This window comes from Carassius auratus, chromosome 13 (assembly GCF_003368295.1).
Source record: "Carassius auratus strain Wakin chromosome 13, ASM336829v1, whole genome shotgun sequence".
Classification (NCBI taxonomy): Eukaryota; Metazoa; Chordata; class Actinopteri; order Cypriniformes; family Cyprinidae; genus Carassius; species Carassius auratus.
In genome coordinates this window covers 21,867,149-21,893,703 of record NC_039255.1, presented here as the reverse complement: position 1 = coordinate 21,893,703, position 26,555 = coordinate 21,867,149, and the positions used below count along the sequence as shown (strand labels likewise).

Here is a 26,555-nt window from a genome sequence, read left to right as displayed (position 1 = left end):
TGCACATTTAAATAGTTTATTAATCATTTACTTACAATTTCTAAGTGATCTTATGAACCACTGACAACTCCTTAATAACTGGTGTGTAAATAATGCTATACTTAATTTAGAAATGATGAATTGATCATTAATAAAGTATGAAAAAACAATTATAAAATACATTATAGATATCCTTTTAAATCAAGTATAAAGCATTTATATCTGTATTTATAAACTACTTATAAATGTCTATTAATGCTTTATAAATGATGAATTAACTGTTTCCTAATGCTTAACTACTGATTAATAGCATGCAGTTATTATAAAGTGTTACCAAATATCCTGTTGTTATCATATTTTTGTAGCATGCATTTCATGAATGTAAAGGCACCAGAATACCTCTGTTAACTCAGCGGTGTTTTTTTAATGCCCCGTCCGCTACACTGAGCTTAATAAGCTTTTCTCTGTATAAACATTCCTCACAGAACTGAGTGTTCTAAAACATAGTGTTTTATGTGAAACATAGTGACATGCTCAAACCTGAAAAAGCATCCGAATGGGCCAATTAAAAACAATATGATGGACACCGAGAGAGAGAGCAACATGGCTTCTGCAAATAAGCTGTGTAAAGAGGGTGTTGTTCTGAGAGAGACATTCCTGTTGCATTGACAAGCATCATGAAATGAAGAGCGACAGCTTCTTGGCCAGAGGAGTGTGTGTTAAGAGCCTTTAATACTTCACACCAGCTCACTGGAGTCTATTCGGCATGGTCTACAGTAGACTGAAGACTAGTGTATTTTTGGGAGATAATTGTGAAATTATTGCCTAATTGACTAAAATCAAGATCAAATGCTAAAGTAATTCTAAATAATGCGTTTTAAATCATCATCAGCTTCTACGTTAGATCACGTACTGTCCCAGATTTGAATACAATCACTATTTTAGGTTTCAGAGTTATTTTGGCGTGTTTTAGTTTTATTCAAGAAAATTTTTTATTTTAGTGACACATTCAAACAACATTCAGACATTTGATTGATTGATTGATTTTCTATTTTATTTGTATTTTTTTAAGGAAATTAAAACTTTTATTCAGTATGTTACAAATAATAGATATTTCAAATTAATGCTGTTCTTTTTATTTTTCAATTCATAAAAAGAATCCTGAAAAATCAATCACCATTTCCACAAACATAATAAGCATCAAAGAGAGAGAAAATCAGCATATTAGAATGAGCCTGGGGACTAGAGTAATGATGCTGAATTTTTTTTTTATTTTTTTTATGTACACCATTGTTTCAGATAGTGTTAATATTTCACAATAGAATTGTTTTTACTGTAAACAATAATTATTTGGTAGTGTAGCGTATATGATACAACTGTATCTCTGTCTGTAGTGAATGAATTAAACTGGAATCAAGCGAGGATGTTCTGGATTTAAGATTTCGATCAATTTAAAACAATAATTAGAATGAAATAATTGACATTTTAGGTTGAGTTTTATGTTGAAAAATGTTTTATCAAATTAGAAAAGCAAGCAAAACAGAAACCATTCCATTAGTAGTCGTAGACGTCTGGACCCACTGTGCATGGTTCTTATGAGCTAGGACTAGGATAAACATTCTTGATTAATGTCCAGGGCCACACACAAAATACACTCTGTACTGAAATTATAATTATTTCCTCTTGCTATCAGCCTAACAAAGCTGGTCATTTGTTAAGCTAGTGTGTAGTGTGGTAATCTCAATGTGGGGAACAATTACCATGAAGAAAAGTGGGGCACAACGTCAGCCAACAGCAGTTAACAGAAGAGATCTCGCTGTTTTTTGTTTCTTAAACATTGTGTGTGTGTGTGTGTGTGTGTGTTTTGTTAAAGGGATAATTCACCCAAAAATGAAAATTACCTTGTGATTTACACAACATCAAGCCATGCTAGGTGTATATGACTTTCTTCTTTCAGACGAATACAATCGGAATTATATTTAAAACATGTCCTGGCTCTTCCAAGCTTTATAATGGCAGTGAATGGCTCTTGAGATTTTGATGCTCAGAAAAGCTCATCTATCCAACATAAAAAGTACTTTGCACTCTCCTGGGGTTTCTAAATTGGCCTTCTAAAATGAAGCGATGGATTTAGTTAACTCTCAAAGACTGAGACAGCCACTTCTTAAATGTTTAATAAATTTGGAACCGCTAATAACTGAATGCTTTAAAAAGATTCTCTTCATTTCAGAGATACTTATATCTCATTTAGATATTCAGAGGCTCCGTAGTTTACGTGATTACATCAACACATTTTGATAACATTGATTTATCAGAAGAAACTAATGCATTTCTTTCCTCCGAGCCAAACAGAAACCATTGTTGATGCTTTATCCCCCCCCCCCCCAAATCCTCCAACCAATTAGCTAGACTTAAACTTCAAGTTCTCCTTTTTATAATGATATATGGTTCACAAAAGAGTGCCTTTTCAGCAGATGATGTAGGACATAGGCATAGTGAAAGCTTTCTAAAGGATGGCTTGAGGGAGAATAAATCGTGGGGTAATTTTAATTTTTAGGGGAACTATCCCTGGCTGAAATACTTTCAAGTTTTTCCAAGCACAAGAACTTCAAGCAGAAACACGTGCGTTGTTGCTATGAGACGCGTGAAAAATTAAAACAATCTGTGTTTCTAAAATCTTTTCAAAATATTACACCTTTCTGATATCCTCAGACTGGATGGAATCAAAATCTGAAGCTAAAAATTAAAGTCTGTGTCCATTATACGTACACTATGTGATTTTCTATGAAATCTGTCAACTCAAATCTCGAGACTGACTCGGCAACTAGCGTCAACTTGTCCAGACTGTAAATCAGGGCAAAAATCTGAGTAAAGTGCAGTGTATTCCAGCCTTAAGTCGTACTTTAACACTCATTCATATGTAGCGCAGATGAAGGCCAGCTGATACACTCTGTTAGACCTGCTTGTTGGGTCTTGGTAGTTATCTGTCGATCGGGCCTTTTCTCTTGCACAGCGCGGGGACGCCAGTATATGTACATTTCTAATTAGAGGCAGGAAATGTTTATTGGCATTTGATTGGGTGGGCCTTTGCTGTGACTCTGGGCACATTTTAAACAAACTATTTCAGCATCCTGTTTAAACTCGCTTTCATAGCAAAAAGACAAGCAGGGCAGACAGGCCCAACAATTACACGAGACATAAGATTACAATGAAATCATGATTTCAATTAAAAAGCATCAGCATATTATTACATTTACCAGACGCTTTTATCAAAAGCGATTTGCAGTGCATTCAGTCTATCCATTTGTTTACCAGTATGTGTGTTCCCTGGGAATTGAACCTACAACCTTTTGTGCTGCTAATATAATGCTCTACCAATGAACCACAGAAACACCTTTTATCATATGATATTATTCATATCACTAAAGTGAGGGAGGTGTATGAGGCCTGTAATGGCTGAAAATGTCACCTGCACATCACTCCTGATCATTCTTGTCTAAATTCTGAGGGAAGAAACAGGTAGCAATGATATTGAATGGAACTGACGGAATATTAAAGGAAATATTTTCAACAACCCAAAGCCTTTTTTTCATGTCTGAATTTTCTGACCTGCAACATGCAAAATATGCAAATAAAAAACGCACTATGAACTCAACGAACTCCCTCACATTGCATCTGAAATATCCTCCATTGTTTATTCGGGGGGTGGGGGGGGGGTTCTCTTGTTTTCACAGGCTTCTTTTGTAATTGTTCAGATGGCAATTCTTTGAAGTATCCTTTTCTACTTTTAAGTGCGTTTTTGCAGAAAGCTGCAAATCGAGTTCTCCTTACAGCCAAAATGAACATGTTTGTGTATGTGCTTTTACATTCAGCATATTTACTGAACTGATATTTACGTCTGCTGTACATGAGTCACATAGCTGGAGTAGCAGTTTGTGTGGGTTTGATAAACATCTTGATTCTTTGAAATGATGTGCATGACCCACTGAAGATAATGAGATATATTCTATTCAGCCGTACAGGGCAACGGGTTCATGATTTCAGAAAACGGCTGCTGGATGCTTCTCGGCCTGTCTTCACTCATCGACTCTGAACTTTCCAACATTTATAATCTATTCTACGGCCTTGTCTTTTAACCCCAGTTGCAGTTAATAGTTGGATTTCATAATCTTCTCAAAAATTATTTTCGTTTTAAAGTGCATTCCCCTATGTCTGAACCCTTTAGGGATGAAAAATAAGAAACCGATTTTAGATAAGTTTAACTTAACTGAAAAAAACTAATGATTTTTATGACTTTTTATGGTCCTGTTAAAGGTTCTTGAAAGTTGCAAATGGATCACTGTATTAATATGTAAATGGAACAAATGACTTATAAAGGGATAGTCCTTCAAAAAATATACTCCCCATTAAATTCCTTCCAATTCCAATTCCTATGTAGACAAAAAATTAAGTCCTTGATTTTAGGGTGCGGTGATGTTTGCTTAAAGAAGACAATAAGACATTGTTCGAATTAAACTGCTAGCAGAGTTGTTAAGTTATTGAGTTCAGCAATGAACCTGTTTCCTCTGTTTTTTCTTTTTAGGACCGTTTGTTTTTCGTCATGGACTACGTGAACGGCGGAGACCTGATGTTCCAGATCCAACGTTCACGCAAATTCGATGAAGCTCGTTCCCGGTTTTACGCTGCCGAGGTGACTTCAGCCCTCATGTTCCTGCACCAACATGGGGTCATTTACAGGTAAATTCAGTGCTAGGCAACTGACCAGTGGAAAAGGACAAAGGTCAAACAAGATTCAGGCGGTGTTTGGTTCCAATCCACAAACTTCTTCTGTTTGTCTCTCTGATAGACATAGCATCATTGTTAAGTAGCCAAAAGAATGCAACTAAGCCAAAATACCATTGTAACACACAAAAGATACATTCCAAATTTAGTGAAATTTTAGCCTGATCATTTTTGGATGGAAGATTAGCAATCCGTTCCAAGTGTTTGCTCAAGTTTAATCCGGAATCCAGACCATTTATTTTCTCAGAGGACTGTCACGCAATCCTGAACAGATTAGGTCTGGAGCTAATCAAATGGAGTCTGTATCACATGAATTGGCTCTGGCATGGTACGTTGAATCTTTAGGAGCTATTTTGCCTGGAGACAGAAGCCCTTGTCTGCATGTTTACCTCAGGTTGTTTACTTTGATGAGCTATGTGCAATGATTTATTCGTTCCCAGACAGTTTGTTTACCTTCTCAATTGTGTGTCATTAACCACACACAACGGGCAGTGCTTCTGGGGCTGGACGGCCAGGCTTTCCTTGGGATCATTTTTATCTGTCAATGTTTTTTTTGTTTTTTTATGTGGAATCCATCTTGACTGTCCAAAAATATCACAAGTTTGCATGTTGTTTATGCAGCATTATTCTGTAGTGCTGGTGTCATACACATGACATTTTACATTGAAACTGCATGAATGACATCAACACCAAAACATAACTTGCACATGAGAACTGAATCTGTCATACATATTGTAATACAGATTTCATCTCAACACTACAACATAAAGCTGCACAGAAATAACATGCAATCCTATGATGCTTTTGGAATTTGGAATACAGATTAATTTGTCATTCCAGTATGAAATTGTTTGTATGAGGCCAGAACTTCAAAAAAAAAAACCTGTTATGTTTTTTGGACAGTATGACAAGAAAATTACAAGCTGAATCTGTAAAATGACAAATAAATCTGTTATACAGATTCATTTGTCATTTTGCGATAAAACTGCATACATGACTTTAGAACTACAAAATATATCTGCACGTAAACAACATGCAAACCCATAATGTTTTTGGATAGAATGACAAAAAAAATTGCAAGCTGAAACTGTAATGACGAATGAACCTGTAAAACAGATTCATTTGCCATTTCGCAGCAAAATCATATGTATGACTCCATCACTAAAAATATTAATCTCCATATAAACAACATGCAAACCCGCTATGTTTTTGGACATTGTGACAAGAAAATTACAAGCTGAATCTGTAAAATGACAAATGAATCAGAAATACAGACTCATTTGTCATTCTGCTGTAAAATCACATGTTTTATGTCAGCACTCCAAAAGAAAAGTTCCCTGTAAACTAGCCTATGATATTTTTGGATGGAATGATGACCACAATGTAACAAGATAAATCTGTCATGTAAATGACACATGAAATACAGATTTATTTGTCATTAAACAAGTTCAGCTTGTCACTTTTCATTGGGTTCAACAGAATAATGCCGCAAAGTCATCTTGACCTCTTCTTCCTGTTGTCCTTCTGGGCCTCATTGAACCCAGCGACCTGTGAGTTTCCTCACCCACCCATTCGCGGCCTGGTCCTGAGCTCTTTCTGGTCTCAGACAGGAAGAATCTCATTTGGAGTTTAATGTTGTATTGAATTAAAACCACTTCCTCCCCAAACCGGCCTTCCTGAACCCAGATTTTCAGAGACTGAAGGGAAATGGGGGTTCTTATGAAAGTCGGACACTTAAGGCGAAGAGATCAAGCAGAGACACTGGTTCTAATTACATGGAGTTTATTATTTTTCCCCCTAAAAAAGAAAAGATAATCTCTGCTTTTAGCTACTATAGAGACTCCTTCATCAAGTTATTGGTATTTTGTAAGGCACTAGAAACCAAAATGTGTATTGTAACATAGAACTTGTCAAAACTGCCAAAAGTTTTTTATTTTTTATTTTATTATCTCATTTTGAGTGTGTCCTTAAAAAATAAACTGCATGTGCAGGATCTATTTAAGAACACAGTGTGTTGGACGACTGCCATGACATCCATTCATGTCTCTTACCCACCTCACAGTCGTCTGACCCCTTGTTTATGGTTGCGACTGCTGACATGACGTTTCTTTAGTAAGAAAGTGGACAGGATGTGATTTGGTCAAAATGAATGGCTTATTGTGTGTTATAAGAATAACAGCACACACACATACATGGACTTCCAGTTACACACCTCAAATTTAGCTCTGGCGCCAGTTCTGTCGATTACATGATAGCGAGGACCCGACTATGACACACTGAACTAGTGCTCTGCCATCACTGAAGGTCACTTCATGCAAAGCGTGCTGGGAGATTGATTGATCAGAAGGCCCAACTAATCTGGCTCTGCTCTGGCCCAGCACAGGAAAAAACAAAGGAAGCATAAATTGTGCAGGTATTCCATACAAGAGATGGGTTTTACAAAATAATATGGTGTCCTGGAGACCAATTTCCCACTAGGGACATAAAACATTTCACTCATCTGTCTGTCTGTATGAATAAATGTTATAAGGGAAATTGTTCGATATTGTGTATAGGGCAGACTGGAGTTAGTTGTCGCTTTTGGAAACTTTTAATACATCTTATTTTATAAGGAATGTTTGGGCAAATGGTCACTTTTTTTGGACAATTATTAAAGTGATTTAAGTATATTTCTTATTTAAATTGGCCAAAGTAATGGTTTGAAATTTTGCATGTTACTCATGATTTATTTATGTACAGGACTGTTGAAAATGTAGGTGTTGGTAAGATTTTTATTTTTAAATGTTTTGAATATTTCTTCTTCTCAGATTAATGTATCCTATTTGAATATATTTTAAAATGCAGTTTATTCCTGTGATAAATTCTCAGTATCATTACAAGTCTTCAGTGTCACATGATCCTAATAACAAAATGTACTTACTAGAGTTGGGTCCAAGTCCAGCTTTGTCGAGTACGAGTCAAGACCAAGTTCTCAAACATCAAGTCCAAGTCCGAGTCCGAGTCCAAAAGGGGCCGAACTGGACTCAAGTCCGAGTCCTTAAAGGCTGAGTCCGAGTCGAGTCCGCCCGAGACCAGAAAGTAATTAAATTAAAAAAGATTATAAATTGGTATTGTACATTTTTACATTCTATTAATATTTTAACCTTTCAACCCATTAAACCAATGGCAATATAAAAATGTAATAAAAAATACCACTGTTACATCTAGTCATTGCCATTGAACATTTTTATTTTATGTCAACAGAACTAGTTTCCTATCAAAAAAGGTTTCAAAGGTTTTATTGTATTACAAGTGCATGAAAATACAAATGAACCTGTTTTATTATTGTATCACACTATATTGTCCTCCAGTTAAAGCTGACATTTCAATTATTCACTGCCTCTCACCCACATTTGACAGAGGTAAAGTGCAGCCAATGAGGAGATCCTTAATGATGGCATTATGAATTTCTTGTTGTCTTGGAGAACTTGCATCATAAAGTTGCATTGCTTGTTTGGTCAGTTCTGGTCTTGCAAATCCTGCAATGCTGAGCTGTGCAGCATCTGTTGGTTGCTGCTGCGGTCTTTGGTACTCGGTTGCATCGGTTTTCGTATCACCAGTACACTGAACCGAAAAACGTTTCTTTCGGACACGTCCGATTTGAGAACCGATGAACTGATGATACTGTGCATGCATGTCATTTTTCAAGTATTTTGTTAAACATCAGAATCAGAATCAGAATGAGCTTTATTGCCAGGTATGTTTACACATACGAGGAATTTGTTTTCGTGATAGAAGCTCCGCAGTACAACAGAACATAAAACACATAAAAACATAAAACACGTAATAAAAGAATAAAAAATATAAAAAAATACAAATAAGTAGATAGTGAATGACAATATACAAATTGACAATTCTAGGCAGGTATATTACAAAATGCAGTTATGTATGTACATGTATATTATGTGCAAAATTTAAGTGTATACTAAGTATGTGGGTTAGATAAATAAGTGTATGTGTATATAAATATAAAGTGTTGTGTGTTCCACAGTTATTATCAGTGGAAAAGTGTGATAAAATAACTATATATATATATATATATATATATATATATATATATATATATATATATATATATATATATAAAAAAAATTATTTTATTTTTTTATGCATGTTTCTAATATGTATGTTGGAGATTATGTATAGGCCAAAGGGGTTTTCAGGGAAGTTGGACAATAATTAAGACTCTAAAGACTCTTATGTTTAATAGGAATAAGGGATGATTTATGAAATATCAGTACTGTATTTATAGTTAATGATGACACATTCACACACGTGCCGGTTAGAGCGATTCTCGTTTTCGAGTCAAGAACCGGTTGCATCGGTTTTCGGATCATCAGTAAACTGAACCGAAAACAGTTTCTTTCGGATGCGTCCGATTCGAGAACCGAGGAGCTGATGATACTGCGCATGTGTGATTCAGCGTAAAGCTGACTGACTCACAGCGCGTCTGAACCGAACTGATTCTTTTGGTGATTAATTCTGAACTGAGTCTGTCCTAATATGAGCGCGGGTAAACCGAGGGCTTGAATGAAGGGCAATCTGGCGAAACATAAGTTCATGTAATAACAAATACTTCGCAATGGATTATGTATAGTAAGTGGATCATGGTTTCTGCGCTGATGACACCTAATTTATTTACTTTGTATCTTCAAGACTTAAATCCTCATATGCACATTATTGCTGTTATTGTATTTGGGTGCGTTGTTGCAAAACTTAATTGTAAACTTATCATGATTATGAGGTTTTTAACTGACTGAAGTTATTATTAGTGACTTTATATATTTGAATGTTTGGTAGACTTGACTTGACGCGGACTCGACTGCACTCGGAATATTTTCCGAGTCCAAAATGTTCAAGTCCGTGTCAAGTCCGAGTACAAATTCACCCGAGTGCGTGACAAGTCCGAGTTCATTCAAAATTGGACTCGAGTCCGAGTCCAAGTTCGAGTACCCCAACTCTAGTACTTACAGTAGCTGATGCAGAAGCGCCAGATTGTCCTAGCAAAGTCAGAATGACCTCCTCTCCTAGGTTAATGAAACGGTCGTCGACATAAAATGTGTTTCTGTTCTGTTGTAAGAAATCTTTAAGATTCCTAAATACATCTACTTTCAGAAGGCCAAATAAAGTGCTTTTGTTTTCTCCTAGATACACAGAGCATCTCCCTGACATGACTGCTTCAACACTAACTGGTTACTGAAACTGCTTTCTTTGCGTGAACATTTGGGCGGCAATACACAAATATTTCCACATAGTGACGTAGACATGTGGGGGCATGTTTAAACGAGGTGTTTTAGGGGGGCGTGGCAATGTCTTAGCTTTAATAAAGACTATTTCTTTGGATTTGAGACTTAAGTCTTTGCAACTTTACAGATCTTCTTCATGCACCAAGAGCTTGTAAAACTCCAAAGAGAAAGAAAAAAATTGAAGTCGCATCTTCATCATAGCTTTGAGCCTGGCATTTAACGGTTTTAAATAAAGATCCCAGATTGTTCCCCGTTTTGACTTTGGTGTCATTCTGATTGGCATCCTTGGATTTTGGGAAAGCCCTACATTGCAGGAGACCAGCATGTCGGAAGGCAGTCTGCGTGTCAACGCTTCTGCATGCAAGCACATGGCAGAACAGCATTTTTTTCCCCATGAGAACAAATTTCACCTCACTGTGACCCTCCACACTTACCAAAAAAAAACTAAATGCAGAACATTCTAGAACAAAATGTGCAGGGGCAGTTTTCTTCTCCCTATCAGGGAAGGGCATGGTGGCAGTTTTGACTAAAACCACAGAAGTTTGATCTGGTTAAAGAGAACATGTTTGAGCTTGACCTTCCTCCTGTAGATTGCAGCTTTGGTTGTTTGTTCAGATTCAGCGCTCTAAAAATAGATAGTTAGAGCAGGTAGCATAGAGGAGCTCCTATGCTTGATAACTCATCTTTTGTTGACCTGAGGCTCTTGAGAGATTTTGTAATGGTGTAACATAGGCTACCTGGTGCACCTTTTAGCGAGATGCAAAATATCACTGCATTTTGAGTGTTAGGGGTATGGAGGACACAGAAGCACTGGGACTCAAAAGGGTTTGTGAAGGAACAGTGTGTGCTGGTCATTGTTGTTGTAATTCCACACCTTGTTCTTGCAAGATCTTTTTTTCAGATGGGTGTGTTCTTTGTAACCTTTCACTTAAAAAGCATGTTCCATCCGTTCATTTATATCAACAGAGAAACAGCAGTCTTGTTTCTGTGGTGCCGCTCTGCAGGTGACCTGGGCAACTAGTTTAATTGTGTAATTTAGTTATAAACGAGCGCGTTTACCGCAGGAACTTTATCCAGGAACTAGGGACTTTGGGTCAGTACTCTGTGTATTTCCACCGCAGGAACCAGGAACTAAATAAAGTTCCGGATAAAAAATGCCCCTCAGAAAGTCCCTGCTGGCGAGGTGGTACTTTTTCAAAGTTCCGGAACTTTCGGGGGCGGGAACTGGGGGCTAAACATGCTGATTGGTTGAGTTTACGCAGCATTGTGATTTCAACCACCATTTATTCGGATCAATTTCAAAATATTACTGTTATTATGTCATGAAATGTAATTTTAAAAGTATTTCAGGTGAGAATGTAGTTGTTAAAACTCAAATCTGTAGTTTATCTGTAAAGACAACACCTATTTAAAAATATGTTTCTCGGTCAGCTCCGCGCGATCAGCGGGAGCTCAGTCCTCATCCGTCATCCACCTTCTGATGTGTGCTGATGGCTCTGATGTCTCTTTAGTGGTTAAACATAAAATATAATTAGTTTTGGGTAAATCTAACAGGTAAAATTTGGTCTGGGGTTGAAAAAAGTTGATGGTACAAATGTTCCGGGTAATTTCGGTGGAAATGCGGCAATAGTCCATCGACTTGCATTACATAATGCCTAATAGATCATTGGTTAAAATACATACACACAGTAATGAAAGTGATGAGATTTCTCACTGCATGCTTGTGTAACATTTGTGTGCATGCATTTGTGTAAATCTAGCCAATGTTAAAGTATTTAAAAACTAATGTTTTAACATAGATATACAGTATATTATTACATTAGATAATACTGTATAAAATAAAAATATTAGAAATAGTTATAGACTGTTTTTTTATTTTATTTATTCGATTTTAATCTATCTTTATTTTAAAATAAATACAATTATAACAGTTTAAAATTACTTTTGTCAAAGTTTTTAGCATCAATACTCTAGTATAGTCATTTTAAAGAGACATGTCTTATTATTACCAATGTTAAAAACAGTTGTGCTGCTATATATATATATATATATATATATATATATATATATATATATATATATATATATATAACACATACACACATAGGCGTAATGGTTTTTATACTGTACAAACTATATATTCTATCGCCCTACACCAACCCTACACCTAACCCTAACCCTCACTGGAAACTTTGTACATTTTTACTTTCTCAAAAAATCTCATTCTGTATGATTTATAAGCGTTTTGAAAAATGGGGATATGGGTTGTGTTCTCATAAGTCACCCTCTCCTTGTAATATCTGTGTCATACCCATGTCATTATACAGAGCTGTGTCCTGATATGTCACAAAAACAAGAGCACACACACATACAGTGATTTATCATTCTAAATATTTGCACACAATGGTAATATAAAATATATGGTATTTAATAGATATTAACATTAAGTGTACAATTATTAATTAATATTAGCAAAAATAATTTCTGTTCATTCTAATTTTCTAACATTATAATGAAGTGTAAGTCATGTCATTCCTTGGTTTGATGTAATGGAATAGTTTCTTGTCCTTTGGAGAGAAAAAAAAATCATATTTTTCAGCTATCTAGCGCATTTTTTTAGCAATAGGGGGTTGCTGTTTACGTAATGGAAAAATCACTCCTCCAGATTCACTTGAAAACACAGGAAATATTCTAAATTGAGTCTATTGCCATTTCACTCTCTCTCTCTCTCTCTCTCTCTCTCTCACTCTCTCTCTCCCTCTGTTTCTCTCTGTCTTTCTCTGGCTCTGCCTTGTGTTCTTAACATGTCAATACTTTCCTTCAAATGAAAGGAGCTCTAGTGAAATTTAATACAATAGTTAATCTTATCCTTTATAGCCCTTTTGTGTTTTACAGCTCATTCTGAACTCCAAAACTTTTCCTGTTGTTTATATGTTTTTTTCTGTTATCTTTATTTAAACTGCCTTTCATTGATTTTTTTTAAAAGCACCTTTGCAAATGTCTTATTGCTTTTAGGTTTACATATTTGAGCATTTAGCATTTTTACATCTAGCATTTCATCTTTATTAATTAATTAATGAAAGATAAGTGGGATTTTTTTATTAAAGACATAGGTCTGCTAATGATCCCTCTTGCCACTTCTTAAAATGAAAGCAAATGTTAGAGCAGCAGTCACCATTTCTGCACTTCAAAGAGTAAAGATAAGAGTGGCCAATGTAGCAAAGTCACATAATCTAAATCAACAAGTGTAGCTCGCAGGATGAATTAAGCTCTCTTTCTTGGGAAAGAGAGGAAGGGCGACGTGACCGGGACAGGTTGGAAGGTGTGTGGAGTACCTTAGGCCTTAGACAGAAATAAGAGACAGATGGAGAGATGGATACATCTTGTGATGTAGAAGCGTATGTGGGTATAGAGGAGAATACAGAGCAGCCGTTCCCGTCTCGTGAACTTTTCACCTCTGTCTTTCTTTGAACCTACACTAAAGGTCAAACACACCTACTCTTTCTTCAACTGACTTTTTCACATTTTGATAATAGTTGATGACTCAAGTGGAAATTTAAAACTAATTTATTTGATATATTTTTTCATCATTTTGACTCCTCAATCAAGAAGTCGATCATACATTTGGGAAGCGGGTCTCTCATCTGTCCAACATTCATTACTAACGCTTTTCCGCACTTGTTCATGTAAAGACCTCTTGGTGGGGAAAGACAGAGAGGAATGAAGCCCCTCGCGCCAACGGGAATGTGCCGAGCACCAGGGTGCCTTTCTGAAAGGAACAGTTGCGTAAGGATCCGATGCTCCCCTCCCTTTCCAGTGAAGATGGTTTTCTGAAAACACCATTGACTGAATGACATCCTGCGAAGTGATGTTGACATTCTTGCTGCAATCAACCATCAAACCCCAATCCAACTGGCTTCATCCAACTCTGTGTTGTCTTTCATCAGTTGCACCTTATCATCTCGCACTTTCCTTTTCTTTTTTCGTTCACTCTCTCTCTCTTCTCCTTCTTCTTGTGCTGGTGAAATTCACTGCAGGGGTACATGCAGAGCAACTTGTACAGAAATGTGTTTCTCATGTTTTCCCATAAGGATGAACAAATACTGCTGCATTGACAAGTCTGGCCTGAAATATGTGTTTTTACACTGAATTGTTTTTTTTTTTTCTTTGCATTATTACAACTAAAACCTGCAACTTTAATACTGTATGTATGTAAGTAATACTGTAGACAATTTATATTTTACTTAAGTTAGAAAGTAATGTTAAAAAAAGTATTTATAAATATTTAAACGGATATGGCACAGATATATTCAAATACATAATAAATACCATTATGACAATCAAACCATATTTAAAACGTATAAAAAATATTTTAAAAGTACTTACTTTTCAATTAGTACATTTTTCATATTTTGAATTATTTAAATATTTAATATTATTTTATTGACCTAACTGTCAATAATCAAATTCCACTACAATTTTTATTTTATACTGATTCTATCTATTTGATTCGGAAAACATGACTGAAATGTGATTGGTTGACATTCAAACTATCAACAGCTGTTTTCAAATGTCACATAACTATGAAGGTTTAATGATTTCAGGTGCAGGAGTGTTATGAGTCCTGTCAGAACATTGAAAGAATATTTCAGGCTGATACAGAATGTGTTTTTACTATTTCACTATTTAAGAAAATTTTATTTTAGGATCTTTAATAAAATAAAGATGGAATTTTTTATTTATTTTATTTTATTTATTTATTTTATTTTTTATTTTTACTTTCACAAAATGTATGTCATGATACTTAATTGACTAAAACTTCTGAAAAGAATTGCATATTCTTTTAGAATGTTTGGTGTCACTGGTCTTTCTAGTGTGTCTGTTTGGTCATAGATTGTTCTGTTGCAAAGGCTGGCTTCTGGATATTAGCGTCCGCTTGATCAAACAAATAACAGATATTTGAGCGTCAGTAAATGATTCACCTGCTGTGTTGCAGTGTTGAGTGTTGCTTAATGTTTAAATAGAGACTTCCAGAATCTAGGTCATGCGTCAGTCATTTTAGAATGCTTAAGATGATTTATCTCTAATTCAATTGCATTTTAAAGTTACAGGATCCAAACAAATGATATAAAGTGAAGATGAAAAAAAGAACTATATACTTTATGTGTATGTGACATTACAACAACTTTAATGAGAACTCCTTAGTACATTCTACATGAAGGTTAATATTGCTGTTTAATACATTTGATTGAATTTCTTGGCAGGGATTTGAAGCTAGACAACATTCTGCTGGACGCAGAGGGTCACTGTAAGCTGGCAGACTTTGGCATGTGTAAGGAGGGAATCCTGGGTGGCATCACGACCACAACATTCTGTGGCACACCAGATTACATTGCCCCGGAGGTACAGTATTTCACACATGCACACACACACACACACACGCACACACACACACACACACACACGCACACACACACACACACACACACAAACACACACACACACACACACACAGACAGACACTGACAGTCTCTTTTCTACTGCTATGATCCATATAATTTTTAAATGGCCATATATTCTTTTGCTAGTTTTCATATTGTGTTCCTCATTCGTAAAGCAATAGCAAAGATACTCAGTAAATTAAGAAAATAATTTTTATGTAATTGACACATTTAAATGCTTTAAGAATGGTTTTATGAATACTTGTTATGAACATAGACTAATGTTTTGTATGTTTCTTGAATGTGGCCCGATTTAATGTTTAGTTTTAAGTGTTTTCCACCTTTTGTCTTTTTTGAAATCCCTGATATTCAGATGTATGTTTACATGTTTTTCTTACATTAATAACTATCGGTGGCTGCAGAACTTCACAGAAAACTACAGGAGAAAAAAACTCTGCAAATTGGAATTGGGAATGCCCTTCATTCATAATTTTCATTCAAATTCCAATTCAATTCATATCCGATGTCACCTGCATTTGTTTTAAATCAACCATATTATAAAGACTTGCATATGAAATAATAGTAAAAAAAAAAAAAAAAAAGAGAGAGAGAGAGAGAAAACATGCTTTTTGACATCAGGTGCTTTTTATGGCTCATATAGCATGATATAAGAGAGAATATGGAGCTCATATGGAAGGAGGGAAAGTTTTATTCATTGCAGACTTCTTGGATAAAATGCATAAAACATCAGTTATTATCTTATATCTCTCAATAATAAGTCCAGTAAGTACTCATCTGGAAATATTACTAACAAGATAAAGTTATTCTTACAGACACATGAACCATAACCTGAAGGTGGACATTTCTACACACATTCTTTCAACTGCTAATAAGAGTTTAGTACCCTCCATCTCCATTTATCACTTTACACCATATGTTCATTATTTCTATATGAATCTGCAGGTTTTCCTCCCAAAACCAGCTCAACATATCTGTTCTGGGTCTGAGCTGGACCTGATGGTGTATCTTCAGTATATATTCAGCTTCAGCTGTGACTGATCTTTTGCAGATCCTGCAGGAGCTGGAGTACGGCCCGTCAGTGGACTGGTGGGCTCTAGGTGTGCTGTTGTATGAGATGATGGCTGGCCAGCCTCCTTTTGAAGCTGATAATGAGGACGACCTTTTCGAGTCTATTCTCCATGATGACGTCTTATATCCCGTGTGGCTCAGCAAAGAGGCCGTCAGTATTCTTAAAGCGGTACGTGTCCGGATTTACTCTGGGATCACTCTGGGAATTCCTAAGAGTACATTTTGCCAACTGATTATTATTAAAGACATCGGTCTGCGAATTATGCCTCTTGCCACTTCTTAACCTTTCGTTTTACTACCGTCTGTTTGTCCGTGAAAGAACAGTTAAATAACAGTAACAGCAAGAGAAGGCGACAGCTCGGAAAAGCGACACTCCTTGTGGGAAAAGAACAGATTGTTTGTGTTCCCTGCTGGAGTTTTGGGTTGCGTAATCTCAGAGGTCTCATTTCAGCATTTACAGGGTTCCTCCTCTTTTAACTGTTCAAATTGGTTAAGTGCATATGACAAAGAGCTAATGAACTATTATTTCTTGGAAGCATATGTTTTAGGTCATGGTTCATTTCTAGATCTGCTTTGTCTCCAGAGCTTCTCCTATAGTACTTTTGAAGTATCTAAAGTGGACACAAATTGTTGATATAAAAGTATAGAGCTCTGAAATGTGTCCAGTAGTTAATTAAACAGTCTGAAACCAGCGAATCAAGGTCTTCAGACTCAATAGAAACTTCCAGATAAAGTGTGTTTGGAGCTAAACTCTGTAGGACGTTGGACTTGACACCCCTTTTATAAATCTACACATAGATGCTGACTTCAGTGGCCTTCCGTATGACAGTGTGATACGTGCCGTTTTTGTTATTATTTATTTGAGTAAGCGGGTCAGTTCAGGAACGTGACCAGTTCACATTCAAATCTGATAATGGCTATGTAAAAAAAATGGGGGATCTGACCAGAAAATCAGAATTGAGCACTAAGGCTTGAAGTTTGTTTTGTGTGTTGCGTTTTTTCCTTTACGTGTACAAGATTTACTTTGGCTGTCCTTTGCCCGTTTGCGAAGCTTTGTGGGAAAAGCAGTCTGTTTGTCTTGGACGGCGTCGTGTCACTCTGCGATCTGACTCAATGGCACTGTGGTCACATGACCTCAGGTCATTCTTCCACAGGATGCAGTCTTATATCATGCATACTGTACATCTTCACTGATCATCCCAACTCAACAATACACGCTGTCAACATTATGCTTCTCTAATGTTTTCTTCACTTCATTTTTTTAGTTCATGACAAAGAGCCCCAGTAAGCGGTTGGGTTGCGTAGTGTCCCAAAGAGAAGAAGAAGCTATTAAAGTGCATCCGTTCTTCAGAGATATTGATTGGGTACTTCTGGAACAGAAGAAGATCAAGCCGCCTTTCAAACCACGTATTGTGAGTATCATGATGTGTGAGATACTATGGATATTCACTCTGTTACACATCTAGTGCTGCCTTCTAAGGCAGCATTATGTGCATTTATAATTTCTACAGAGGTCAATCCCATAATGCATTGCAAGATATATGTTGAGTGATTCAGTATCTATGAATGTCACTAAAAATAGTGGTTTTATTAAAAGTTCACTTCAAATTCAAGTGGCGTTTTGTTGGTCATTGTTGACCAACTTCTTGTGAAATTCACAACTGCTTGGATTCTTATTGAAATTACTGCGAGAAAAAAGGCAGCTAAAGGCAATAAAGCCATTGTTTATGAATAACACTAACCAAGCATGACATAATACATTTCTCAAAATTCTGCAACACAAAATAATAACACACAGTTTCAATGTATTTGAAGTTTAACAGAGTGCAGCAGTCAGATTCCCAAAGTAAAAATCACATTCATTTTCTCCATAGGAAATTGATTTTAAATGATAATCTATTAATCTTTAAAGACAGACCTACTTTGAGCTGTGAGGTTGTTAATTGATGGTAGATGCTTGTGTTGAAGCCACCAGTGTGCATTATTTCAACCTTTGTCTTTCTTTCTTTTCTTTTTTCCCCCCTTTTTTTAACCACCATGTTCAACAGGGGAATTCCGGGTGAAAAACTACATTACCCATGATTCTGCAGAATCATGGCAAAAGAACATATTGGACTACTAAAATATTTGTATGCATAATATGCATATTTTGTGATAAGCTTAAAATATTCTATATATAATCAACATCTTTAAATCAATAGTTTTATATTCCTTTTGATATTTGACCATCAACTCCAGTCGCATTCATGCAATTGTACAAACCAATCAAATGTCTTGTTTCCCATTTTTTGTTGCACTGGCTAACTAGTTTTTTGAAGAAATAGGATATACTGTTTGACACTTTATTAAGTCGCGTCTGGTTAGCACATAGTTCAGCTCTGTATATTGGCTGTCTCTGCAAATACATAATCACTGGCCTCTCCAAATGCAATTATCTAGAACATTAAAGTACTTCAGCCCTCGTGGTTCTTTGAAGTGTTCCTGTCACAGTTCTGTTTCTGGTAGTGTGAACAGAGGGATATCTGAGATGCTCTTGGACTCTTCGCACACATCGGACGCTGTACTTTGATACAGAGAGGCATGCTTGCTGCTGCAAGTGTGTGTGGAATGTCTCTCAGAGAGTGTGAGAAGGGGCCCGCCTGTCCACCCCAATCTCACGCCTGCTCACAAACTGATGAGACCCAGAGGGTGAGAGGGAAAGAAGAGTTTGGGAGAGTTAAAAAAAATGCACCAACATGAGGCAAACAAAACAGATGTGTGCATGTTGTTTTGAAATCACTAGAACACCAGTCACCAATAATATGTAAAACAAACCAAGCTAACAACAACAAACTAAGATTTGAGAAATCAGATGATCAATGGTAATTAAGTATGAAGTGAAAACGGTATCAAATCCTCCCACAAATAAACGCAAGAGATTCACACTTGCGCACTCGTGAGGATCCTGTTTTATGTACTTCAGCTCGGCCTTTAACACTATCATTCCAAACCTTCTCCTGCCCAAACTCAGCTCTCCGTGCCCACCTCTGTCTGTCAGTGGATGAACAGCTTCCTAACAGACAGGCAGCAGCTAGTGAGGCTGGGAAAATACACATCCAGCACCCGTACAATCAGCACCGGAGCTCCCCAGGGCTGCGTTCTCTCCCCACTGCTCTTATCTCTATACACCAAATATTACACGTCTAAGGACCCTTCTGTCAAGCTCCTGAAGTTTGCAGATGACACCACACTCATCAGCCTCAATCAGGATGGTGATGAGTCTGCTTACAGACAGGAGGTCTGTCTGGTGCACTCTCAACAACCTGGAGCTTAACACCCTCAAAACAGTGGAGATGATCGTGGACTTCAGGAGAAACCCCTCTGCTCTCCCCCCACTCACCATCATGAACAGCGCTGTGACTGCAGTGGAGTCATTCATGTTCCTGGGAACCACCATCTCTCAGGACCTGAAGTGGGACATTCACATTGACTCCATTGTGAAAAAGGCCCAGCAGAGGTTGTACTTCCTTCGCCAGCTGAGGAAGTTTAACCTGCCACAGGAGCTGCTGAAACAGTTCTACTCCACCATCATCGAATCCATCCTCTGCACTTCAGTAACTGTCTGGTTCAGCTCAGCTTCTAAATCTGACCTCAGAAGACTACAGAGGGTAGTCCGGACTGCTGAGCGAATCATCAGTACAACCCTCCCTTCTATTCAAGAGCTGTACTTATCTAGAGTGAGAAAAAGGGCTGGCAAAATCACTCTGGACCCCTCACATCCAGTACACTCTCTCTTTAAACTGAGCTACAGAGCTCTGAACAACAGAATGACCAGACACAGGAACAGTTTCTTCCCTCAGGGAATCCATCTGATGAACGCTTGATAATAACTGTGGAACACACAACACTTTTTATATTTATATACACATACACGTATTTATCTAACACACATACATAGTGTATACTTCATGCACTTCTGCACATAATATACCAGTACATACAAAACTGCCTATTGCAATATACCTGCACATACAATTGTCAATTTGTATATTGTCATTCCTTACTTATTTGTATTTTTTTTGTCTTTTATTATGTGTTTTTTTTTTCTGTCGCCGTCATTCTGTTGCATTCCAGAGCTTCTGTCATGAAAACAAATTCCTTGTATGTGTAAACATACCTGGCAATAAAGCTCGTTCTGATTCTGATTCATTCTGATTCACAATCCACAAAAGCACTGAAGAGTTCCACAGGGCGATCCATAAATGCATGCGAGAAATCCACACTCTTGCACACAATTCACAAATGCACATTAGAGAGCCACATTCACACACACAATCCACAAGAGTCTCAAAAGAATCTCAAAGTCTCAAAAGAATACACAAATACAAAAACGCGTATTTATAGACATTCTTATGGTAGAACACTAATGCAAAGGACTCGCAATTTGTTGTGCAAATAATGGGTAAATATACAATATTTAAGGTTCATTCTGTGAGCAAAGAAACAATTAATTAATTTGCCTTTGCATCCCCCCTCCCTCCGGGGGTGACCGCTCACAGGGACCTGCGGGAACCTGGGGGTAGGAAAGACGAGGTGAGAGAAAAGGAGATGGAAGGAGGAGCGACAGAGACGAGAGAGGGGAAGAAAAAAAATTCCTGTTCCCAGACGCACTGCTGCTCGGCCCTCCACCAGCTGGGCGATCACCTCCGCGGTGCCTGGCGGTGGCACTGGACGGCCCGACACCCCTCCGCCGCCCGGTGGATGGCGACGGCTCCTCCGGTTTTGGGCAGCCGGCAGGAGTCCCCCCGTTCCCTGCTCCTCCGGATTCCTTCACGGAGGCAGCAGGCTCCGGCCCCCTCCCTCACGGATGGCAGTCGCCCCTCCACATCGCGTGCGGCCGGCAGAAGGCTCGCCCGTCCCCGGCAACTCTCTCCAGCCCACCGCCTCGAGCGTCCATGACGGCACACTCCTCGCCTGCTCGATGGCACCGCGGATTCACCACAGCAGCAAGGGATCTTCAGCAGTGCGTCCCTCCTTCTCCCGGGTTTCGGCACCACTGTAATGATAAAATCTCCATAACTATGGGAAGAAGGAGGCGGGAACGGGCGCACAATCAAACATCATTTTAACAATCACAAAATAAACAAAACAGCGCCCTAGCCCCACACAGACGACTGGTGCGCATAAATAAAAAGCAAAACATAAACTAAAACCCAGGCCTGGTCCTCTCTCGTCTTTCACTGTCATCGCTCTAGTTTTATATCCTTCCATCTCCTACGTGGGACTCGAGACCGGTGGTGGGTCGCAGGTGTAGCTCATCTCCAATCACTACACCTGGCCTCACTCCTCGTTCCCGCGTCCCTCGGCCCCGCCCCACCCATCACAATTTGATACTGTTTTCACTCCATACTTGAGACGTGTTTTAAAACAAAAATGGCAAATAGCAACTTAATTGTTAAAGACGTTCGTCAAGTGCATGTCTTTCACATAGTGTTCACATAGAAGAACAAACAAACAAAAAAACAATGCTTTTTTTCACAGAGAAACTTGATACTCTATATTTTACTAACTGACAGCCTGCTTCAGATGATTCAATGAGAGAGTGTGACCATTTTTTGAAGCCCATTTGGCCAATTTTTCTGAATATAAAGAACTGACTCAAAAGAATGATTAATTCACAAATGATTGGCATGGCTGTTTCAGTCGACAGAAATAAGTGACACACATAATAACTGCTTAAATATTTGCAGAAAAAGCGTTTATCAGGTCAGTCAGAGCATTTATGAGATGCACTGTGTTTCTACGTGTATATATACAAGAATGTTTTTGTGCGCTCTTGTTCTGAAATTGCTCATTCATCACAATTTTTTCTTCTCCATCCACAGAAAACCAAAAGGGACGTCAACAATTTTGATCAGGACTTCACGCGCGAGGAGCCGGTGCTCACCCCTGTGGAAGACGCCATTATCAAGCAGATCAACCAGGACGAGTTCAAGGACTTCTCTTACTTCGGAGAAGAGACCTTGTCCTAATACTAAAACCTCCATTTCCTGCGCTGTGCACAGCTGTGAATGCCCACGAGCATCATTTACCAAGAAGTTGATGCTTCAATTTAAAAGTAGAGAGTTAGGCGTTATAATCTTTCCTGCTGAACCCCAAAAACCATACGTGTGTGCACAGATACTCACACAATTTCACCAAATGAAACTGAGTCATCTTTATTTAATGTATATAAACACTTAAGGGAGCTCATGTGACATCACTAAAGCAGCTAGATAGAGTTCGTTAGAAGTCCATTTCATGTTTAATTTCTCCTCCCATCATGCAGTGAATCAGGGTAATGGTACACCTGGAGTCAATCCATTTACACTAACACCCTTTTGAAATTCAAAAAACAAATGCAAAGAACAAGTTTTACAGATGTGATGCTTATGAACGCGTGCATTGGGAGTTTTAAGCACTCAGCATTGGGATCTGATCACATGATGGTCTTATGGCCAGAGGACTCAGAATTGCCTTTCATGAGACCATCGCACCATTTCCATAAAAAAAATAAACAGTAGTGTGACATAGATGCAAGTCACCAAAACAAGTGGTGTGTGTGTGTGTGTTCACGTTTATGTTGGAGGTTAAGGTTACAAAAGTACCCTCTCTTTATTGTTACATTGTGTGTGTGTCATTTTTCTCATTATATCACTGGATTGTTTTGTTGCTAGGATGTGGAAATTGTTGGTTTCTCTAGAATGCAACAAGACCTTTCATTATGAATGGGTCAGGACAGTAGCCAATCCTGTCTCTACAGGAAGTGCAAGTCCTGATTACCCTGATCATTAGCCTGTGAACTTTGAAAATAGACTAATCATCTACTGCATGGTTATGCCTATGATATTCTTGCGTATTATTAGACAATGAGAAACTGTTATGTGCAATATTCGGTGTGTGTGTGCTTGCATATGTGTGTGTGTTAGTTTAGCAATTGTTTTCCCTCTCCATTTCACCTTTAATGTCTCTGATTTCCACCGTTTTTTGCAGACTGTCCATTTTGGTTGGTAATCGGTAGGTTGCCAGGTCATGTGATATCCAGCACAGGTCCTTTATTTCAGCTGCTACAGCCCCTGTATTTCATATACTCTAGTTAGACAAAACAAGAATATTAGGCTTCTGTTGCAAAAAAGTCAAATACATGGAAATGATCTTCCATTCTAAATATAGCACAAGTACCCTAGAATTTCTCCTAATATGAAACAGTGTAACAGTGATGGAAGCAAAACTAGTTTTATTTGTCAAAAAAAAATTATTTGACAGTTCATTTCATTATGAACATAAGAAATAATAAACACATTTGTAATAAATTCAACATCTTAAACATTTCATTGCAAGTTTTTTTATTCATTTATATGTTTTTCAGACTCTTGCCAACACTGGGTTTAAACGTCAACATGAAATTGTTGCCAGATTTCTCTGTAATAAAAAAGCATTTTAAACAACTTTATTTTTCTGCTGATATCCCCCTTTGCATCCAAACACATTTATTTTACTGTCAACACTCACTTTTCACCATCCAATCAATTCCTGTTGCAAAATATAGATTTTTCCGTCCCATGTTTTCTCTACGTATCAGATCCCAAAGTGAAAAGTGAGTTGTGAACAGCGTCTCATGCTGACATTGAGACATAGACTCATTTCATGCACATTTTACAGATCTGTTGCTTCATGATTTATTTTGAGTTAGATTTTTTTTTTGCATAGTTTACCTTTCATTTGTTTGGCCATTTTTCTCAATGCTTGTCTTGTCTGGCTTTATTTGTGCCATTCTGAACTGGCAAATGTTGGCTTGGATGGAGCTACACCTGCCAGTCACCTGTGCCCTGATGCCAAATTTGCAAAGCTATATCGGACTTAATGAGTAAATCTTTTTATAATTATTATTATTGTTGTTGTTGTTGTGTTTGAAATCACTCGAGCATAAGATGAAAGCACCTCTTTGGTTAAATGTGAATCTGTGTCTCACAAAGGAATACATATTTGTACATACAGAGGTACAGTGAATATTAATAGTTATATACGTGATTTATGTCACTGTAAGTATCATAAATGTGTATGTATTTATTTATTTTATTGTGCAGCCTCATATGTACAGTATGTCATGACGTTTTTTTTTTCTTTTCTTTTTATTTTTTCTTTTTTTGACGTCTTTGCTATTAGTCACTATCACGTCATTATTCATATTTTACTGTGTGCCAAATGTACCATTCTCAAAGGATGTGAATGTGCATTGTTTGGTTTGTAACCTATTAAATAAGATGTCAGAAATGAACCAAACTGTTTGAAGTCTAAATTAGTCTCCAGATTCCCAGTATTGTAGCTGAGACAAAGTGTTTTAAGAATCGAAGTGCATTCTTTGTGTTTTTACAGAATGCTGGAGAAGACAGTAATGGTTGATTCTCTGATTAAAAAAAAAAATAATAATAATAATAAGTAAATAAAAAAAGGACTGTAAAGCAAATAAAGGGAAAAGCAAATAGTTAAGCATGAGAGAAATTAGAGGGGGAACTTTGGTCCAAAATAAGGGTCATCATGACCAAAACAGAGAGTGAAGGATTTGTCTTGTCACATGTGACCTTCTAATCTAGATGGAGGCTGTAGATGTCCAAGGACATGAGGAAATGCTTAAACTTGTCATACTGGGAATGCTCAAAACCTTCTGTAAGTTGAATAATCTGAGTGCAATAGCTCTAACTCTCATATAGATATAGATGGTAGATTTAAAATAATAAAGAATAAAAAAAATAGAAAAGAAAAGAATACTTTAATTGAACAAAGAGGCATTAAATTTATCAAAAGTGACAGTAAAAACATTTATATATTTTTTTAAAATCTTTCCATTTCCAATAAATACTATTCTTTCAAACTGTCATCAAAAAATACTAAAAAAGTGTCATGATTTCCACATTATTAATCATGAAAAACGTTTCAACAATAATAGTAATAATAATAAGAAGAACTATTAATTACTGAACACCAAATCAGCATGTTAGAATGATTTCTGAAGGATCATGTGACACTGAAGACTGAAGCGATTATGCTGAAAATTCTATTTTACAATATATTCAAACAGTTATTTAAAACTGTAATAACATTTCGCAAATTCTTTTTTTATTATTGATATGAGCGAGAGCATAGTAGCCTAGACTTCGTTTAAAATATAAAAATAAATAAATAAATAAATAAATAAAATTCGTAATTCTAAATGTTCCAAGACGGTATTGTTATTTATTCATATGCATATACTATCTATAATCTTGCTCTGCCCAGATTCACTTTCAGGGCTGAAGAAACATATTTTACAGATTTTCGCCCTAAATTACAGTCTGGGTCGACGAGTTGACAAGACGCCAGTCTGTAAACTGAAATCTGCAGATATGTTACTGTCTTTATGTTTGCGATCCCAAAGACAATAATAAAATAATAATAATAATAATAATGAACCTATTATTACTTTATATTCTAATTATTTTATTATGTTCCTCTGACACAGTGGAAACATGTTTTGGAAGCTACATGTGCTGTAGGATGTTGTGTCAAGTTTTGTCAAAAATATGACAAAGTTTTCTAAAATAGCGATGATGTTATATTAAGGGTCAACATACAGAAAAATACAATAAAACAATTTTGCTTCTCGGGAAAGCCATACATCGTCATATATAACTAAAGTAGGCTACCAATGGTTCTTAAATTATTAAATGTGCCCCTCATCCCTGAATATTTTTATTTAGCCGTTTACTCAGTCCTGCTGTTGTTATTGTCAACTAAATGAAGATACTTAACTGATTAAATGAGTTTGATTAAAGTTGGATGCTAGATTTTGGGAAAGGTAGAGCTGCAGGAGTAAAGCACATCATGCAGAATGTCCTGTCACCCTGACGGTGGGCGGGTCCTAATGGCAGCTTCAGCCAATCAGAGAGCTGTAATTGATTGCTCAGCTGTCAGCGCGCTACAG

At 37.0% G+C, this 26,555-nt stretch overlaps 1 protein-coding gene across 1 annotated transcript in view; it reads left to right on the top strand.

The window, feature by feature from the left end:
- LOC113113025 (protein kinase C epsilon type-like) overlaps positions 1–25,272 on the top strand; it is a 90,877-nt gene extending 65,605 nt beyond the window's left edge. The window contains exons 11-15 of the mRNA XM_026279129.1: positions 4,562–4,716; positions 15,311–15,449; positions 16,557–16,745; positions 17,842–17,988; positions 22,441–25,272. Of these exons, the coding sequence (XP_026134914.1) occupies positions 4,562–4,716; positions 15,311–15,449; positions 16,557–16,745; positions 17,842–17,988; positions 22,441–22,587 (777 nt within the window). The 3' untranslated portion in view covers positions 22,588–25,272. The remainder of the gene's footprint in view (positions 1–4,561; positions 4,717–15,310; positions 15,450–16,556; positions 16,746–17,841; positions 17,989–22,440) is intronic.
- The last annotated feature ends 1,283 nt before the right edge of the window (positions 25,273–26,555 follow it).